This window comes from Camelus dromedarius, chromosome 9 (genome assembly GCF_036321535.1).
Source record: "Camelus dromedarius isolate mCamDro1 chromosome 9, mCamDro1.pat, whole genome shotgun sequence".
Taxonomy (NCBI): Eukaryota; Metazoa; Chordata; class Mammalia; order Artiodactyla; family Camelidae; genus Camelus; species Camelus dromedarius.
Genome location: NC_087444.1, coordinates 72788724 through 72808059, shown reverse-complemented (window position 1 = coordinate 72808059; position 19336 = coordinate 72788724). Strand labels below are relative to the sequence as shown.

Genomic DNA, 19336 nt, shown 5'->3' with positions numbered 1-19336 from the left:
AGGAGAGCGAGCGACGTGGAGAGGGGGAGGCAGGAGGGTGGGGACCGAGGAAGACGAGCCGCGGGGAGACACCGATACAAAAGCCGCCCCCGAGAGCGGCCGCAGCCCCCGGGAGCGGGGAGAGGGAGGAGAGGGGAGGGAGCTCCGGACGCTCCCGCCCCGCCCCGCCCGGCCCGGCCCGGCCCGCGGCCGAGCCGCCGGCGGACAGTGGGTTAAGCATCTCCGATGTGGAACTTCCGGATGTGACCACAGAGAGAGAGAGGGAGAGACCGGGAGAGGGGGAGAGAGGGAGAGACGGAGCCGCCAGCATCCCTCCGGCCCGCCAACGCCGGGACCCCGCACCGCGCTGGGAGCCTCCGCCCGCGCCCCGCCGCCCCCCGCCGCCCCGGGCCGGCGCCCGCCGCGCCCCTCTCTCCCACGCCTCTCGGTCTGTGGGTCTCGGGTTGGTTCCATCCTCCCAGGACCCAGAGGAGGGACTGGGGGCCCAGGGGAGGGGGCCTCGGGCAGCCCTCCCCCGCCTTCTCGCCCCTTCCCTCGCTGGCAGGAGCCCCTCGCTGTGACCCCCGCGGGGGCAGGAGGCTGGGGGTCCATGCTCGGAGCCTCCGCACTGCCCGGCGCCTGCCGCTGACGGCGGTGGGGGTGGGGGGGCCGGGCACCCAGCCTCCTGCCCCACCCCCTGGCGTCGGCACCGCGGGCCATCTGGGGCCGCTGCCCCTGGCTGCGCCCTCCCCGCCGGCCAGGCCCTGGAGGGACCGGGGAGCTGTCGCCGGCATCAGCCCATGGCCCGGAGGGTAGGTCTGAGGGCAGGCACCCCTGTGCCCCAGCCCGTCGTGACACCCACCCCCCCCCTTCCATCTCTCTCTGGGGAGCTCTGGCCCCCATCAGCCCCTCCCACCCTCTCCACCATGTCTTTCTCTGCCTCTTCCTCTCCCTGCCCCTCAGTCTCTCCTCTCTGCCCCTGGTCTCCCCCTCCATCTCGGGTCCTTTATTCTAGCCCCCCACCCCACCCCCGCTTCTTTTGCTGCCCTCCCCAATCCTTCTCCCTGGTCTACTTTTGTTCCAAGTCCTCTGGAGGTTAGGGGTGGGGACCGTGCTGGAAGAGGTGGATCTGGCTAGGCAGAGCCAAGAAATTCTCTCTTCCTGGTCCTGGGGATGGAGAGACAGGCGAGGAGGTGACAGTACACCTTTGAGGGTGGAGGGGGGCATGGACACCAGCAGGATGTGAGGATGTCTTAAGATGTGCGATGAACAGCAGGCAGAGGGGGCGCAGTTGAACTCAACTTCAGGGCTCTGGAGAAGTTAGGAGAAGAGGAAGTAAAAGACGGAGAGAAGGAAAGAGAGACACACACTCAGCCCTCAGCGCACACCCCAGAGAGGGGCAAGCACCAGCGATGGAAGGAACACATGCAGTCCCCCTCTCCAGTCCTTTTGCCCCTTTAAGCCTCAGTTTCTCCATCTCCAAAGAAAGGGTTGGATCTGGGAGACTTAAAGCGCCCTGGCTTCCCCAGTCCGTGTTCTTCCGTGATGACAGAACACAGAAATCTTGCTTTGGGGTTCTCTTTGGGGCTGTTGGGGCAAGTGTGTTTGTGTGGCTGTGCTGGGTTAGACTTTAGTTCAACAAGTGTTTATTGAATGTGTGCATGGATTCGTGCATTCCCGTATCTGCTGAATGTCTCATTCATCCATTCATTCACTCACTCGTTCATTCATCCCTGTGCCTGGCATTTGGCTGTGTGTGCGTGCGTGTATGTCATGGGTTCACACGGTGAGTGGAGTGTGACAAGTTGTTAAGACGCATTTAGACGTGCATATTCGTCTGTGAAATGAACCAGAAGTGGGGGAGACTGTGTTCGCGTACATTTGTGTACAAACAAGGCACTGCTTTTATGGGCAGTGTTTGAGAGTGAGAATCAATTCCTCTCCCTCCCTCTCCTCCCTCTCCCCTCCTGCTTCTCCCTTTCTCTCTCTCTCTCTCTCTGCCCCCTGGCATTTTGCGTGTGTGTGTGTGTGTGTGTGTGTGTGTGTGTGTGTGTGTGTGTGTGTGTTTCTCTCTCTCTTTTTTGTCTCTCTCATCCGTTTTCTCTCCCTGTCTCCCCTCTGTCTCTCTCTTGCATCCCCCTCCCACATCTCCCCCTCTGTCTCAAAAATCTCTCCCCACCACTCTCTCCCTTCCTCACTCTGGGAGAGGCTGGCACTTACCAGCCAGTCAGTCCCTGACCCCCACCCCCAACATGATCCTCAGACTCCAGACCTGGGCCGGCCTCTCCTCTGGACCCTCCTGCCCACACATCAGGAATCTCTGATGGGACATTTTTTTTTTCACAGTCCGCGGGTACAAGGGAAGGCTTGAGGACAGGGCCTTCAATCCCACCCAGACAGCTCCATGGGACACTGGGAGCCTAAGAGAGCTGGGCTTGGACACAGGGACTGTAGAGCAGGTTGCTGTGGCGGGGAGAGGGCATCTCCTGGGTGCTAGAGTAGAGAGGTTTCTTGGTGCTGACACCTCCCTGGAGCTCTCCCTTTCTTGCCTCCCCCCAGTATGATGAGCTGCCCCACTACCCTGGCATCGTGGACAGCACTGCAACCCTGACTAGCTTCTCGGAGGCAGTGTCCTCAGCACCAAGAGCCCCCGGGCCCTACGGCCCCCACCGGCCTCCCCAGCCCCCACCCTCAGGCTTGGACAGTGATGGCCTGAGAAGGGAGAAGGATGAGATCTATGGGTGAGTGGGGACAAGGCTGAGGGTTCCATGGGGTCTCATGTGATTTGCGCCCCCCACCCCTACCACTTCCTTTGTCTCTCTGGATATATTTCTCTCCCTCTGACTCTGTCTCACTCTGTCTCTGTCCTGCACCCCAGTTCCTCCATACTTTGCAGCCCTCATGAACTCTCTCCTCTCCTGCTTCCCCCAGCCACCCGCTTTTCCCTCTGCTGGCCCTGGTCTTTGAGAAATGTGAATTGGCCACGTGCTCGCCCCGTGATGGGGCTGGGACTGGGCTGGGCACACCCCCAGGCGGTGACGTGTGCTCCTCCGATTCCTTCAATGAGGACATTGCAGCCTTTGCCAAGCAGGTGGGCACCCACCATCCGCTGTGCGCCGGGAAAGCCAGTGATGTGGGGTGGGCAGGAGAAGGGATCTGCTCTCCCTGGCCTCTCTCTTTTCCCCAGGTCCGCTCTGAGAGGCCCCTCTTCTCCTCCAACCCGGAGCTGGACAATCTGGTGAGACCTGGGCCCTCCCCAATGCCCCCTCCTCCGAGGGGGTCTCCTGTTCCACCCCCCATAGCCCTGGGGTTGGTCGTGGGAGCAGAGAGGAGACCACCTGACCCACATTCTCAAATTGTGATAACTGTTGCCCATTTGCAATGCAGTGTAGCCTAGAGTTTGAGAACAGGGACCTGATGGCCTGAGTTCAAATCCCAGCTCTGCACTTACTAGTTCTGTGAACCAGGGCAATTAACACCATCTCCCTGTGCCCCATTTTCCTCAACTGCAAAGTGTAGCTAGTAATAATTTCTATCTTGGAGGACTGTTGTGAATATATAATGAGTTAAACAGAGTCAAGCAGGTGCCTAGCAGAGAGTGGAGACTCATTAAGTGTTGGCTATTCAATCAGTCAGAATTGAGCCCACACCACAATGAATGGAAGCCCTTAGCTGCAAAGGAGAGAGAAGAGAGGGGAAGAGAGGGAGATGGAGGGAGAAATACCCTGGCTTCTCCCTTCCCTTTGCTTTCCAGCTCCCACCAGGGCTTCCTATTGGCTGAACCCTTTGACAAAGGGCTCTGGGAAATGTAGTTTTCAGGTGAAGGGTGGGAAATGGATCAGAGGGCCAGCAGGCATAAGATCGGGGTGGTGGTATTACTACAGCACACCTTAGCTCACCCCTCACATGATGGCTCCTCTTCTGCCTCTTGCATCTCTTGTTTCTCTTCCTTGGCCTCTGATCTCAATCTCACCCTCCCTCGTTCCTTAATTCCGGGTCTCCATCTCTGTACCCCTATTTCTCTCGGCCCCTGTCACTTTGACTCTATTTTCTCTCTCCCTCTCTTTGTCATTCTATCTGACTTTTTCTGTTCCTCTGTCTCTCTTCTCTCCTTTCTCTTCTTCCCTTTTCTCTTCCTCTCTCTCCTCTTCCTCCCCCTCCCCTCTTCTTCTCCTCTTTTTTCACCTCCTCCTCTTCCTTCTTCTCTCTCTCTCTGTCTCTCTCTCTCTCTCTCTCCCTCCCTCCCTCTCTCCCCTCTTCTGTCTCTGTTTTCAGATGATACAGGCCATTCAAGTGCTCCGCTTCCACCTGCTGGAGCTGGAGAAGGTGAGTGCTTCTCACTCCCCCTCATGCCCTCACTTTCCCCCAGTTCCTCCCCTTTTTGCCCCCTTCACCCCTCCTTCAGGCTCTCTCCCCACCAGAGTTGGAGCAGAAGGCCACCCCCATCCCTGTACACCCCAGCCCTGGCCCCCCGGGTGGCCCCCCCAGTACCCCGGTGCCCCCTCAGGTCCACGACCTGTGCGACAACTTCTGTCACCGCTACATCACCTGCCTCAAGGGAAAGATGCCCATCGACTTGGTCATCGAGGATCGGGATGGAGGCTGCAGGGAGGATCTCGAGGACTACCCAGCCTCCTGCCCCAGCCTCCCAGATCAGGTAGGCTCGGCATCAGATGGGGTACCAGCCATCACCCTGCAACCAAGGCCATGCCCAGAGAGCTGAGACCCAGCATGAGGGCACACACACCACCCCATACAGCCTCAGGCAGCCACAGTCAGACACAGCCTGACCACAGGACACGCACCAACTGTGCAACAGCTACACAGACTGTCAGACAGCTGGACAAAAGCACCCGCCCCTAGCCAACATCTGCAGATACCAACCATAGACTTGGCCACACCCACACAGGTTCACACACAGCGACAAACCATTCCACTCACAGCCAGGTGACAGCACACACCACATACTTAAACACACACACGCCCCCACAGCACAACAGCATCACAGATCACACAGCCTGATTGAGACACTGCCGTTCGAGAGGATGTGTGTGTGTACAGCACACACACCCCAGCCACACAACAGGCACAGTGCCAGAGATGGAGCCAAATGGCCCCAGATCTTGCCACGCAAACTCAGCTACAGCCACACTTACACCTAAAGCGACCACAGTGACTGCCCACATGCACACACCTGCTACCCTAACATTGTAACAATCCGACTACAGCAGGTGTGGGCACACACCATGCCATTCAGTGGCCACGTGGCCCCAGATTCATTGAATCTTGGAGGCAGTCAGACCACAGTTACATAGACAAAGGCACCCAGATGACAATCCCACAACAGCTGTGCAGATCCAACGAGGCCAACCCCTACAAGGCAGTCATGGTATCAACACACCCAGATGCCAAGTATTACACAACACGACACCCACACCCAGGTGCCAGGTAGGTGCCAGGTAGGTTCCAGGTAGGCACATGGCCTCACCACAACCAGGCAGACTCGAGCATGTGCACACAGCAGTCACAGATGAGCCTCAAGGACCCTCTGACCCACAGCCCATAATATGCATCCTCTGAGCAGCACACCCTGTGTGTGTGCTGATCAGTTACAACTCCCTCCGAGCCAGAGCCATATTCCACATCTTCACACAGCCACTGACGGGACCCTTCCCAGAACGATGTTTTAAAATATAATAAAACCACATTAAACTATATTTAAGTACAAAAAAAAAAAAAAAAAACAGGCACCGACACATTCCCATGGCCATCTCCCACCCCAAGAGAGTCAGGGAGCTGCCCACCTGCCTGCTCATGCAAGAATCAGGATAACCACACACACAGTCTCACAAATAAGACATCAGCCCCTAGAACTACAGCCACAAACTTAGAAAAATAAATGTAGCCTTGCATTAGTCAGATGCAACCACTTGGTCACCTGTGAGAGTGACACAACCGTGCTGAAATACTGCTGCGTGTCTCAGCTCCACCCATGTGACAGCCACAGCACAGACACCTCCTCTCTGGGGACAACCTTGCCATGGGGGCCCAGACGTAGGCACACTCATATGTGCCGCACAACAGTCTCAGGACAGCTTCAGGTACACTCCCGGCATCCGATCAGATCCAGCACCGGAAGGGCAGGGTGACAGTGACAACTGTGCTTCAGACCTAATGATTCTGCGGTTTGCACACAGCCCATCCCCCGTGCACACAAACTCAAAATTCCACATGGATGTTCCAAGCCCGGAGAAAACTTCTCTGAACTGCCGTCTCAGGCTGATCCCTGGCAGGACACAGACGATGCATCCACACTGGGTCATTTGGAGCGGGGGGCTGATTACAAGAGAGGACAGGGTCTAGGATGTTCAACAGGGGCAGGTAGGGTACCCAGGGTTCAACCAGCAGGAGGCTGTTTCCATGCCCACTTCCACCCAATCTGCCTCCCAGCCATTGAATGAACCTCAAACCTAATGACAAAGAAGACTTGATGTGTCTCTATGGGGGGGCAGGAAAGTGTCAGCATCCTGGGACACAGAGCTGGGGTAGGGGCTGAATCCAATGTGTTGTCCGGTTCTTCAGAGTGTGTCAGAGTTTGGATAAAGAAAATACAGTCCCGGGCTCCCTGATCGGCAATTTGGAGCCCCCTGAAATCTCTGAAAATGGAAAGTTGTTTTTTTTCCCCATAAGTTTAGTGCAAACTCATTTGGCAGCAAAATCTGACCTGAACTAATGAGAGGCTATTTATAGCCTTTATTTATTCCACTTAGTTAAATATTCATCCATTTTGCTGCAGAAATGTTAATAAGTTTGATGACGAGGTTATGCCCCAGACCCTGCTGGGGCTGTTATGAAATACACGGTGTGTGCGCTGATTTACTGTCTAAAAATGTGAAAAGAGTTGAATTTTGAAACAGTACGGGCTCCCGAGGATTTCAGATAGGTGCTGGAGGTCTGTAGAAGCTCATCCTTATTGAGTAATTGCTGTGTGCCTTCGCGTAAGTTGACTCAGTGAACCCTTACTACATTCTGTGAGGTGGGGACAGTTACTGTCCTCCATTTTCCAGTTGAGGAAACTGAGGCACAGAAAGGTGAATCGACTTCCCCAAGGTCACACACCAGGAAAGAGACAGGGACAGGCTTCGCACTAGAAGTCCTAGCTCCAGAGCCCGTGGTCTTAGCCACTGTGCTATATTGTACCCCAGACCTTGGCACTGAATGCCAACTCCTGTTTTGCAGAATAATACATGGATTAGAGACCATGAGGACAGCGGGTCTGTACATTTGGGGACCCCTGGTCCATCCAGTGGGGGCCTGGCCTCCCAGAGTGGGGACAACTCCAGCGACCAAGGTGAGAAGCTTGAGAGGTGGAGGGGAAAGATGGGAGTCAGTCTGAGGATTGAAGTTAGACAACAGGTAGGACTTCCAGAGGGACAAGGACGACTGGAGTGTGGGGTGGGGCCTTGGGGGAGGGTTCTGCGTCCCTCTGTTCCCCCACCTTCCCTGTCCACAAACACAGCATGCCTCTCCTCTGCTCAGGAGATGGACTAGACACAAGTGTGGCCTCCCCCAGTTCTGGGGGAGAGGACGAGGAGCTGGACCAGGAGCGGCGACGGAACAAGAAGAGAGGGATCTTCCCCAAGGTAGCCACCAACATCATGAGAGCCTGGTTGTTCCAGCACCTCTCGGTGAGAGCCCTGGGGCCCCGGGTGTGGGGTGGGCACAGAGAGAGATGGAGAAGGATGGCCTCACAGAGACTGAGGCCCGGAGAGCTACCCAGGGACGGGAAGCTAAGGCAGGGGAGAAGTATGAAAGGAGAATCTCAAGCAGATGAGAACTGACAAGAGCAAACATCCATAAGCGCCACCTGTGGGCCAGGAGCCGCTAAGGGCTCTTGACTCATTCAATCCTTCCCCCAACCCCCAACCCAACAATTCGCCCACCCGTCAATCATCCACCTTCCAGCCAAATATACCCCGGGAGGGTGGAGCTGTTATTTGCTCCATTTTGCAAAGGAGAAGACTGAGGCCCAGAGGTTTCACAGCCAGAAGTGGGTTCAAACGCAGGCAGTTTGGCCTTGATCACTGCACCGCACTGCCTCGTGGAGAGGGTATGTAAAATAGAGAAAGGAAGAAAGACAGGGAGAGGCTGAAACAAAGATAGAGACGGAGAGATATGGGAGCACTGAATCAGAGCAAGATAGACACTGAGGGAGACTGAGTCACAGAGGTGGAGAGACAGACAGACAAGAGAGCCACAGAGAAAGATGGACTGGGACGGGGAGAGACATGCAAAGGGAGCTGATGGACTCAGAGAGGGTCCTTTCCTTGTGTCAGTGGAATCCCTCCCCCTCCCCTTGCAACTCCAGCTCCACCTCCCTAATGAGAGCTGGCCAATTAGCCTCTAATTGCTGGAAGAGATGGGGGCGCCCACGGGCGTAATTGCCCGAAACTTGACTCTGATTCCCTCCATTGGGCCCCCGGGGAGCACGGAGAAACTGAGACACGCTGATTCTCCCAGCCCTGCCCCAGCCTGGGCTTGCCAACCCCCAGGGACCTGGGCAGGCCAGGACTTGGGAATCAGATGGCAGCCAGGCAGGCAGGGTGACTTTTGCTGGTGGCCACAGCACCCGTACCCCTCAGAGGAGCAGAAGAAACAGCTGGCCCAGGACACGGGTCTCACCATCCTGCAAGTCAACAACTGGTGAGTGACAGAGGAGGCCTGGGCGGGCCTCTGGGCCAGAGCCCGGTGGGAGACCGGGCGCTGTCCGCGGTGCTGAAGGAGGCCCCAAAGCCCCTCGGAGCGTCTCTTCCTGCATCCTCTTTGCCGCCCCTCTATCTGTCCTGTCTTGCCAGTCCTCTCTCCGTCTCTATGTGTTCATTTCTGCCTCCCTTCTATTCCCTTTTTACACCCTCCTCCATTCCCATGACCCCCTCCCAGGTTCATTAACGCCCGGAGGCGCATCGTGCAACCAATGATCGATCAATCCAACCGCACAGGTACAAGAAGGTGGGGAGAGAGGGCCTAGTGTTCCTGAGGGAGTGTAAAAGCCTGGACCAGGCATCCTGGGGCTCAGCCTGCACCCTCAACTCTCCTAGCAGGGCAGGGTGCAAACTTCAGCCCAGAGGGCCAGCCCACGGGGGGCTACACGGAGACTCAGCCACACGTGACTGTCAGGCCACCAGGTAAGGCCCCTCCTCCTTAACTAAACCTTGCCCTCAGAAGATATGCCCCTCCTCTAAAGGAAGATGCCCAACCATCTGGGATTAAGTTCTTGAAAAATACCGTGTTTCCTTTGCGTAAGAAGGGAGTTGGAGATGCAAATGCAGATTTCCTGGTCTCCTCATTTTTGTCTCAGGGTTTGCTTCTTCTAGGCTTTACCTGCCCACTGGAAGGCCCTGCTTTTCCTTAAAGGACTAGCACCCCTCTTAAATGATGACTCCGTCTGTCCTGATAGAGGAATTCTCTAGAGAAGGAAGGGGCAGTGGGGCATTTGGGTTTGTCTGGTGAAGACTCACTAACACCCCTCTTTTGTCTTCCAGGACCAATGGGGATGAGTTTGAACTTAGAAGGAGAGTGGCATTATCTATAAAAGCTGGATTCAGGAAAAATGTGAGTGTCCTAGGTCTAGGGGCACTGGTTTGGGGGTAGTGCTACTCTCAAACTTTTGTAAGACCTCCAAACTCCAGTAGCGAGTGCAGCCAGTATGGAGTCAGCCTGAGTCCCTGAACTGAGGGTTCTCCAAGGCTTGGTGGGAAGATGATTCATTCATTCATTTGTCCATCCATGCATCAACTCATGGCACGTCCTTGAGGAAGGGGGCATCTCAGCTCTGCCCTGACCAGCTACAGACAGGAGTGCCCCACTCTAGTGTCAGGGGACCTCTGGGACCAGGAGTGACAGAGGGAGCCTCTCAACCAGCTCCTCCATCAGGCTGCCTTTTCTCCCCCCACTTCTCTCTCTACTTTTTTCTGTCTCTCCCCAACCCTTGCCTTTTCCTCTTTGTCTCTCTATTTCTCTCTCTCATTCTTTCTCTTTCCACAGCTCCATCTCTGATTCTCTCGATGTCTCTTCCTCTGTCCCATGGTCTGTCTGTCTCTCCTTGTCTTTCTTTATCACTTTCTTTGTCTTAACTGTCTCCGTGTCTCTTTTTTCATCTCTGTCTCTCTTTCACCTCCATTTCTGTTCTGATTCTCTGTCTCTGTCTCTCTGTGTCCCTCTCACGGTGGGGCTGATGGGGATGGCACAGAAAGCCTGATGTGGGTCCAGATCCTGACTTGTGCTCTCCTCCCCTCTCCACAGACCCTAACCTCTGGACTGTGACCGCCAGGCTCATACCTGGTTCTAGTTACCACCTGGCCCTCTGGCTTCAGGACCCCACCTCCTATGGCTCTCCACCCCAACTCAACGCCTACCTCCCTGGGGCCCTGCCAGGACATGAGGGGCCTAAGTGCCCACTTGAGGGTCTCTCAAGGACAAAGACAAGGCCTCCAGACCCTGACCCCACTTCAGCCCTCACCTCTGCCTGGAACCCAAGCTGAGACCCTGGACCTGGGTCTTAAGAAGATGGTGGCTGGGGGCCCCCCTGCCACAAGGACAGAGACGGGATTGAGGGTGGGCTGGGGCCATCAGAGAAGGAGGGTCACCTGGATCCGACATTTGGGGAGGTCCCCTTCATGCCCCCATCCCACCCCCCTTCCCCTCTCCCCCTACCTCTCTTCTCTGTTCTCTTCTACATTTTTTTAAAATGATAAAGTCTTAAAAAGCCACCAATCTGAGTTCATATGTCTCTTCCAAGATTCAAATTCTCATCAGTCTGAAGCTCAGGAATCACTGATTATAATGATAATCGATACTCTTTATCCTGCTTTCCCCCCAGGCCCTCTGTACGTATCCATTAGGTATTGCTGTGTGACAAAACACACCAACACTTCGTGGTTCAGAAGGCCCATTTATTTTTAGCTCATTATTCTATGAGTTAATGTACTAGGCTCAGCTGGGCAGTTCTTGTGGCTTCAACAGGGCTCTCTTGTGTATCTGTGACCAGCCATGGGTCTGCTGGCTGGTTAAGTAGGGACAACAGGAGTGACTGGACTGTGTGGTGACACTGACCAGCAGACTATCTGATTTGTTCACCAGAGAATAGAGGCTTGGTTGGACTCCAAGAAAGAAAAGAAGGGCCCATAGCCTCTTGAGAGCTCAGATCTGATCTGTCTTTATCTCCACTGCATTCTCTTGGCCACCGGAAATCTGAAGGTCAGCCCAGATTCAAGAGAAGAGAAATACATTCCTCCCTTTACCGGGGCGGGGGTAGCGGGAGGTGCAAACTCACATTGCAAGAGATGTGGATACAGGGAGGGACAAAGAATTGCGGCCACTTTGGCATCAACCTCCACAGCGTGGCTCACTGATGACTTTCTCCATCAGCCCCATGGGAGAGGAACAGGCTGGGCGTGAAGAGCCTCACCTGTTGAGAGGTGCTGACGGATCGTGTTCAAATCCCGCCTCTGCAACCTAACAGCTGTGGTACCTCGAGCTAGTGGCTTCCCCTCTCAGGGTCTCAGTGTCCACGTCTGGAAAGTGAGGATGGTAGCAATACCTACCTCGTAGGACGGCTGTGCCAGTTAGTGGAGTTACTGCAAGGAAAGTGCTGAGGATGGCGCCCGACAGGTAGTAAGTGATCTTGAAAGGCAGAGATCGTTATTTGTAACCTGAGAGACCGAGTCTGAGCTGATGGGCGGACAGAGCCAGGTGGGGTTCTCAGCTTTCCAGACCTGCTTCCCCAGAGAGGAGAGACAAGGTGGAATGTCTCTGTCTCTAGCCCTGTTTCTCTCACTCTGTTTCTCTCTATCTCTTTCAGTTTCTGTCTTTCCCGACCCCAGTCCACACCTTGGAGTTCTCTGCCTTCCTTCTCTTTCTGCATCCTGTTGAACTCTCCCTCAGAGGAGGACCTTGACTTCTGCTCCTCCCACCCATCCCCTTGGGGTCCCTCCCCTGAGTGCCCTCAGCCCCTTCCCCCAGATCCATATGGAGACATCTTAGACCTCTCGGGGCCGCCTCCACCCCATCTGCCCTGGACACGTGTGTGCGTCATGATGGGTGTGGGGGCATCATGAGAAATGTGTTCTCCTGAGTCCCACCAGGGGGACCCAGACTGAGATTCACACAGAGATACACATGGCTGCAAACAGATACAGCTGATGCCAAGATTCCCGGGTACATTCAGAAACAAGCAGAGAAACACAGCCACACCCAGACACGGAAACACACACACACACAGGCTCGGAAACTCAGGGCAGAGCCACAGGTCAGCCACCCACAAACGTACGTTCTCACACACTCACACATGCCCAGACATGATCACACAGCTGACCTCCCAGTCACAGACACGCATGTTCACTCACACTCATGCTCACACACGCCGATGTTCACACTCTCCCAGACACACACATCACACCTGGGGGCAGGGTTGCCCACAGGACTAAGGCTGGAGACTGACACACATGGTCAAGCAGGTAGCCTTACCAACGACTCAGGGAAAGTTCCAGAAATACAGTCCCCCTCCAGAGATACCCTTGGAAATGTTCGTGTGTGGCCAACAAACCAAAAGGCCAGACAGCAGGGGGGTCACAAACCCCGATGCCAACCCAATCTTTCTGGGTTCAAAGCCCCACTCTGCCGCCTACCAGCCCCATGAAATGCACTGGGTGTCACAGACCAGGGCTTGGAGACGTGACGAGACCCTCAGAGCCACCTGCAAACACCGCTTTACTCACACGAGCTTCTCCTAAGATGCTGCCGCCTCAGAAGCCATACTGTGCCAACAGGGAAACTGGGAGGTGGGCCCCTGACCCTGTTCTGTCTGAGGTTGGGTGAGGCCCGAGACAGCAGGTGTTGGGGTGCCGGGCAGAGCTCCTGGGCCCAGCTCTGCGGCCCGGGAGACCCAACTTCTAAGACTCTAACTGGGAGATTTTGTTCATTCATTCATTCACCCAGCGGATATCTCTGTCCAACCCTTGCCTGGCTCCAGGGTGAGCCACCCAGCCCCACAGAGGCCTCGGTCCCCTGGACGACGTGGCCGTGGGTCAAACATCCCTCCTATGGACATCAGCTGCTACTGCCTCCGGCATCTGAGGGCCGGGCTGTTTTTTCCCAAGACACTAGTGCAGATTGTAAGATGCTTAGGTTTCGACTGTATTTGTGGAAAATAACCAGCTTGGTCCCCCTTCAGGACATCTGTTCTGGCTGCTCCCATTACCTCGGACCCCTTCCTGGCTCAGAGGTCCCCTCTGTAAAGACACAGAAGCAGCCACACCAAAGCACCACCCCACCCCCACTCCCGTCCATCACTTTCTCATCGTCCCCCTCCCTGGAATTCTCTCTGTCATTTATTTGCCTATTTCATCATTGGTTCAAACCTCAGGGCTTCCAGAGGCAGGTGCTTGTCTCTTTCGGTGACCTGGGGCCGCAGACAGCACCCTCCACCCAACAGGTGCCCAGGAAACAGGTGGAGAGCAGAGGAAGCGACTCTGAGACTCAGCCGCCTCCACCTTCTTGTCCGTTCCTCCAGGCCACAGGTCCTATGTCCTGGGCAGGCACCCTCTGCTCGTCCCTGGGGCAGCTGACGTGCTAATGGGGGAGATCCAAGATGGGCCGAATAAATGAGCACGTCGTTTAGTCTGTGAGAAGCAGATGGATGTCGTAAAAGCAGAGCAGGTGGGGTTGGGAGTGCGTGCGCCTCTTTCAAGCCTCTGTTTGCCCTTAATTTAGTTCATGTGGAGCCAGGCTCTGTTCTAGGAGTTTTATCCCTACCAACCTGGTCAGTCAGCCCTTACCACTAAGCCCCAGGAGGTGGTATGATCACAGTCCCCATTTCCCAGATAAGGGAAGTGAGGCCCAGAGAGGTAAAATTGCTCACAGGGGTCGCACAGCTGGAAAGAGTAAGTGTCCATTCGAATCCATGCAGCCAGACAGCTCAGGAGCCCGTACACTCACCACCTGGCTCACAGTTTCTCATTTTTAAAAATAGAATTCTAAGATTCTATGATTTAAAAAAAAATTTTTTTTAAAGAATTACTGGAGATTGAACCCAGAACCTCGTGCTTGCTAAGCACCAGCTCTACTACCAAGCTTTACGCCATCCCCCGAGATCTTATGATTTGTAAAAAGCCTGACACAAACTGTTTTCTGAGTTAGATATTGTTTTGGTGACTATGGTTAGACTTTGTCTTTTCCCAGACTTTTAGGGACTGAAGTGGGGTGAATGAGGGATAGACAGCAGGAAGGACTTACAACAACCCTCCCATCTTTTTAAAGGCAAGTGGGGGATGGGATATGTGGGTAGAGTCAGGGCTGAGCCAAGGCCTGAGGTTCACTTCAAGGGGAGGTCCTTGCATTCGTGTGACCCCTGCCTGGCTCCTGAGGGGGGAGTATGTGACAGTGGCAAGTGGGGGAGGGGGGATTCCCCCCACCCCACCTCCTGCAGTGACTAGAAATGCCTCTCCTGTAATCCTAATTAAACCAATTGGATGTGCCTTCGGGAAGGAGGAAAATTGGGCGTCAGGTTAATTGTAACTAAAAATACCTCCCCCATTTCCTGGGGTGAGGAACCAGTGCCCAAACCCAGAATTCTGGGAGGCCTGGGCAGTGGGTGGGTGTTGCTGAGGGAGGTGGGGCCCCTGAAGGGTCTGCAGGGTGGCCCACGTCGGGCTGGGTGACATGGCTGGGTATGTGCAAGTATGTGTGACAACTGCATGACTGCTGAGGCTGTGGCCTTGGGATGCTGGGGTCGGTTGCTACAGTGGGGAAGGCCATCGGGACAGTGGGTGACAACAGGAGTATGTTCGCTGCCCAGCCTGTTACTGAATGGGGCATATGTCACCAAGGAAGGGCTGTGTGGTGGCTGTGGCTGTCATGGTGTGCCTTGATATAGGTTGGCTATCTCTGTGTGAGCGCGTGTCCATAATTGTGAGACTTTATAACTAGGGGCCACCTTGCGTGTGTCCATAGCCTGGCTGTCTCCACGGCCGCTCTTCTCTGCAGACCAGACCTCATTGTGGGAGCTGCCGCCCCAGAATTGGGAAACTTCAATGCAGTGGGGGCCGAGACGCAGCCTCCAAAGGCAAGGTGGGCGTGGCCACCGCAAAGTGGGCGTGGCCAGCTCTAGCGACCGCAGAGCAAACAGCAATTAGAAGAGATGGTGGTGCTGGTAGTTGATCTTGGCGTCCTAGGAGGGAAACAGACGTGCTGTCCGCTAAGTTCTTGCTTGCTCTGTATACGCGGAAGAGTTCTGCGTCTAGTGAACCAAAGACCTAACCTGAATCCTAAAACCAGAGAGTGACGGCTTCTCCATCAATCTCCAGAGGTGAGCCTATTTACAGACCCAGGACCCCTTGAATGAGGGGAGGCCGGGTCCCCTCAAGGAAGGACCCCAGTACACTGTCCAAAATTCATACTGTTAATCCCCCGAAGGAACCTCCAGCCTTTGACCAGGGTCGATGTGTGTTAAGGAAAAGGAAATAATCAGACCTTTGGGGACTACCAGACACTGTCTCTGAACTGGTGCTGATTCCCGAAGACCCTAAGTGTCACTGTGGCCAACCAGAGTAGAGGCTCATGGAGGTCAGGTGACCAATTTTTTTCTTTTTTTAGTTCAGATCCATCTCACTGTGCTCAAGGCATCCCCCAATCCATTCTGTGGTGACTTCCCCAGTTCTGGAATGCACAACTGAGATACTCATACTCAACATCTGGCAGAATCCCCACCGTGGTGTCTGGCTGTGATGGTGGGCAAAGGGTGAGGCCACAGGGACCACTTGGTGTGGTCCATAGCTGTGTCAAGGTTTGTGTCTGGGTGGGATCTTGTGGCAAAGTGAGTCTTTGTAACTGGGAGCCTCCATATATGTGTCCATGGCAGTGTCACTCTGTGTGTGTCTTTGTAGCCTCTTGTGAATCATGTGTCCACACAGTGGGACTCTGAGTCATCCAGTGCTGATGCATCAGAATGTGGGGCCGGCAATGAGCCTGGGCTCCCTCCAGAGGGTGCTGGGGAGCCAGGGAAGGTGTTTGGTAACAGCTTTCTTGAGATGTAATTCACATATCATAAAATTCACTTATTTAAAGTTTATAGTTCAAGGACATTAGTATATTCAGAGTTGGGCATCCATCACCACAATCGATTCTGGAACATTTCCATCACCCCCAAAATAAACCCTCTACCCCTTAGCAGTCACTCCCCATTCCATCTTCAACCCCGAAACCCAAGCAACCACCAATCCACTTTCTCTATGGATTTGTCTGTTCCAGACATTTCTTATAAGTGGAATCATATGAGGTCTTTTGTGTCTGGCTTCTTTCAATCAACATAGTATTTTCAAGGTTCATCTCAGGGATGGCATGCACCAGTGCTTCATTCCTTTTTAGGACTGAATAATATTCCACTGTCTCAGAAGAATTTTGAGCGGAGAAAAGACAGAGTTGGTTTGTGCTTTTGCCCCTCAGGTTGCCACACAAAGCATGGACTAGGGAGGGGGTTATAAATGGAATTTTGTCCCCCAAAGAGATATCCTCAAGCCCTAACTCCAGGACTTGTGAACATGACCTCATTTGGAAATAGGGTCTTGGCAGATGCTCAAGTTCCGATGTACCTGAGGAAACAGCCAGAAGTTTAGGGAAAAGCATGATGAAAAGGCAGGCCCATCAGAGTGCTGTGTGTAGGATGAAAGGAAGCGTGGTAATGACTGTTGAGGGGGCTAGGCCACTCGGTGGAGGGAGGTCTCTGAGGCCACTAACCAAAGGGTCAGACACACCTGTAATAACTGGGATGTGTCTGTGTTCTGATGCTTTGTGGGAAAAGCAAACAGGATCCGCCCCCTCCATGCTGGGGTTCATCAAACCCCATGCCCAAAGTTTCTTGGGTGGGGGATTCTAGAGAATTCTTTTTCCTTCCTTCTCCAGCTTTCCCAAATTTTCTATAATGGAGAAGAAAAATAGGAATCCAAAATCCAGGCAAAATTCCTGCAAAAAGGCATATGCAGAGTTGTTTGCTATTATTAGAAAAGACCCAGAAACAGGCAAAAGGCAGAAGAGGAAATGGTTTTTTAACAATGATTTGAATGGCACACTAAACAACAGGATATTTCACAGGTTCTAGAAAATCTAATTTTACAAGAACTTACAATGAGCTGGAGAAATACTCATGATTAGCCACAGAGAAGTATTAAATGGAGAGGATACAAAATGTCATTCAGGACCCTGAGTGGTTTCAAAATGTGTATAAACACAGGCAGAGAATGGCACGTGGGAGGATGGTCACCAGGATTCTCAGTCTACACGTGGACGGTGAATGATGGTAGATTTTCATCTTCCTCCTTATCTGCTTCTCTGCCTCTTCTCCATGTCCTCCCATGGTCTTCACTGCTGCTGACCCTGGGTGGGCTTGGCTGACCTCCACCCACCTCCTCGCAGCAGAAATTGGAGGCAGCAACCGCATTTCCCAGACACCCTTGCAGCTGGATTCTGGGTGTAGAACCATTACAGCAATGACAGTCCCTCCAGAGATGTGGATGGCAGAAGTGACCCCAGGGTCACAGCCAGGGCTGAGTGCTTTTGAGACCAGAGGACCCTGCTGGCACGTGGGTTCTGTGCTGTCATCCTGGGCATCGTACCTGAGGGCCTGCACTAGAGCCCGCTACTCTAGCCTCCCTTGGTTTTGTAAGCACCCAATTCCCCATGTTAAATCCCTTCCTGTTTAAAACACCTGGAGTGGTTTCTAGTTAGGTTCCGATACCCACCTGAGAAAATCATGCATTGCTTTTATACTCGAGGGAAAAAAAAAAAATATATATATATATATACATATAAATGCTTTCCAAGATTTCTATATCAAAATGAAACCTCTGGGAAAAGCACAGTTTAGCTGTGTTCATTTGTCAGGGAAAAAAAAAAAATAGTGGAGCAGAGAGGTCAAGGGGTTTACCCAAGTCCACAAGATGTTAAAATCTGTCAAGTGCATTTCCTATTTTTAATATGGTGAACCAAACTGATTGATTTTCAAACATTAAACCAACTTTGTACACCGAGAATAAATCTCATTTGGCCACGATGGACCGTTCTTGTTATGTATTGCTGAACATGGGCTGCCAAATGTTTAGGATGGACTTTCGTGTCTACGTCTTGTCCAAGTCTGGTTCTGGCATTAGGGCAACGCTGGCTCATCAAACCAGCCCAGAGGTGTCCTCTTCCACCTTGTAAATGAGCTGTTGTTGACTGTGTCAGTTTCCTTCCCCGTCTGCTGGAGGTCACCAGTGAACCCACCCAAGCCTGTCCTCTGTTTGTAACTAGCAGTTAAGTTTCCTTAATAGAGACACAGGATTGTCCAGTTAATCTACTTCTTCTTGAGTGAGCTTTGGCAGTTCGTGTCTTTCAAGACATTTTTCCATTTCAACTGAATTATGGAATTTCTTGGCATCAAGTCATTCTCGGCATCCCCTATCCTTATCACATCTGTAGGGGAGGCATGGCCGGGGAGTCCACAGGGGACAGCTGAGAACTGCCCACGGACCTCACAGCAGGAATGGCCCTGGTGACGATGCCAGAAGTGGGTCTGGTAGTGCAGCCTATGGGCCAGAGTGAACCCTGAGCACCCCCCGACCTTGCCCAGTTCTCAAAGTGACACACATAGATGGGCTGATGCAGGGTCTCCCAGATCCTGTACATGGAACCTGAAGTCCCTGCTCAGCCTTAACTTCCCACACCCACACCAGAACACCTCAGCTGGCCTGCTGCAGCAGAAGGAATGACAGTTAGACTGTGGGGAGGACCAACAAGGGGCAGCTGCTACTTTCTGGCTGGGCAGGAGCAGGCTAAAGGACCCGAGTCTGTACGTAAGACTATTCATGTGTTCACGCTCCCTCCCTGTGAGGCTGGGACCAGACCGCAGTTCTGAGCCACAGCTGGGGGCTTGGGCAGAAGTCCTGGCCCTGGTCGGGGACTGGCTGGGCTCACACATGCTGCCTCCGGTGCCGCAGCACCTCTGTGGGCGTGAATAGAAAGTCCTTCTGGCAGGCCTCGCAGTGGTAGGGCCTTTGCAGGGCAGATGCCTTCTGGAGGGGCTCAGGGGCAGCTTCCTCAGCCCCTAAGGAAGAGGAGAAGGGAGGCTGTGAGGGGGGTGCTCCATGGTGTGCTCACACCACCCCCGACCCAAAATCCTGGGCACTTGTAGGGCTGGAGCCTCTGGATCTGCCTCCTCCAGGAAGCCTTCCTTGATTAATACACTTACAGAGGCAAGTCTTTACTTTGTGTCCCAGGGGCTGAGAGAGGTAGAAAGAAAGACAAAAGAAGAGACACAGAGGCTGAA

The 19336-nt window shown here is 53.8% G+C and overlaps 2 protein-coding genes across 10 annotated transcripts in view; one reads left to right on the top strand and one right to left on the bottom strand.

Moving 5' to 3' along the window:
* Positions 1-242: 242 nt before the first annotated feature.
* On the top strand, positions 243-10748 carry MEIS3 (Meis homeobox 3). Of its 7 annotated transcripts, none has more exons than XM_064489459.1 (13): positions 243-791; positions 2539-2720; positions 2911-3070; positions 3167-3217; positions 4264-4305; positions 4538-4636; positions 7219-7330; positions 7519-7667; positions 8606-8682; positions 8920-8978; positions 9056-9164; positions 9522-9591; positions 10282-10748. In XM_064489459.1, exons 1-13 carry the CDS (start codon positions 780-782, stop codon positions 10300-10302), a joined length of 1143 nt encoding a protein of 380 aa, XP_064345529.1. In that variant the 5' UTR covers positions 243-779; the 3' UTR covers positions 10303-10748. The 7 variants fall into 7 exon arrangements, with proteins under 7 accessions (XP_064345529.1, XP_064345527.1, XP_064345528.1 ...); XM_064489457.1 differs by having other exon boundaries at positions 4487-4636; XM_064489458.1 differs by having other exon boundaries at positions 244-791; positions 4255-4305.
* Positions 10749-17058: 6310 nt separating this feature from the next.
* Positions 17059-19336, bottom strand: part of DHX34 (DExH-box helicase 34) — a 28469-nt gene continuing 26191 nt past the window's right edge. For all 3 annotated transcript variants that reach the window (XM_064489453.1, XM_010991679.3, XM_031458974.2), the window contains one exon: positions 17059-19114. In XM_064489453.1, the coding sequence (XP_064345523.1) occupies positions 18981-19114 (134 nt within the window). In that variant the 3' untranslated portion in view covers positions 17059-18980. The remainder of the gene's footprint in view (positions 19115-19336) is intronic.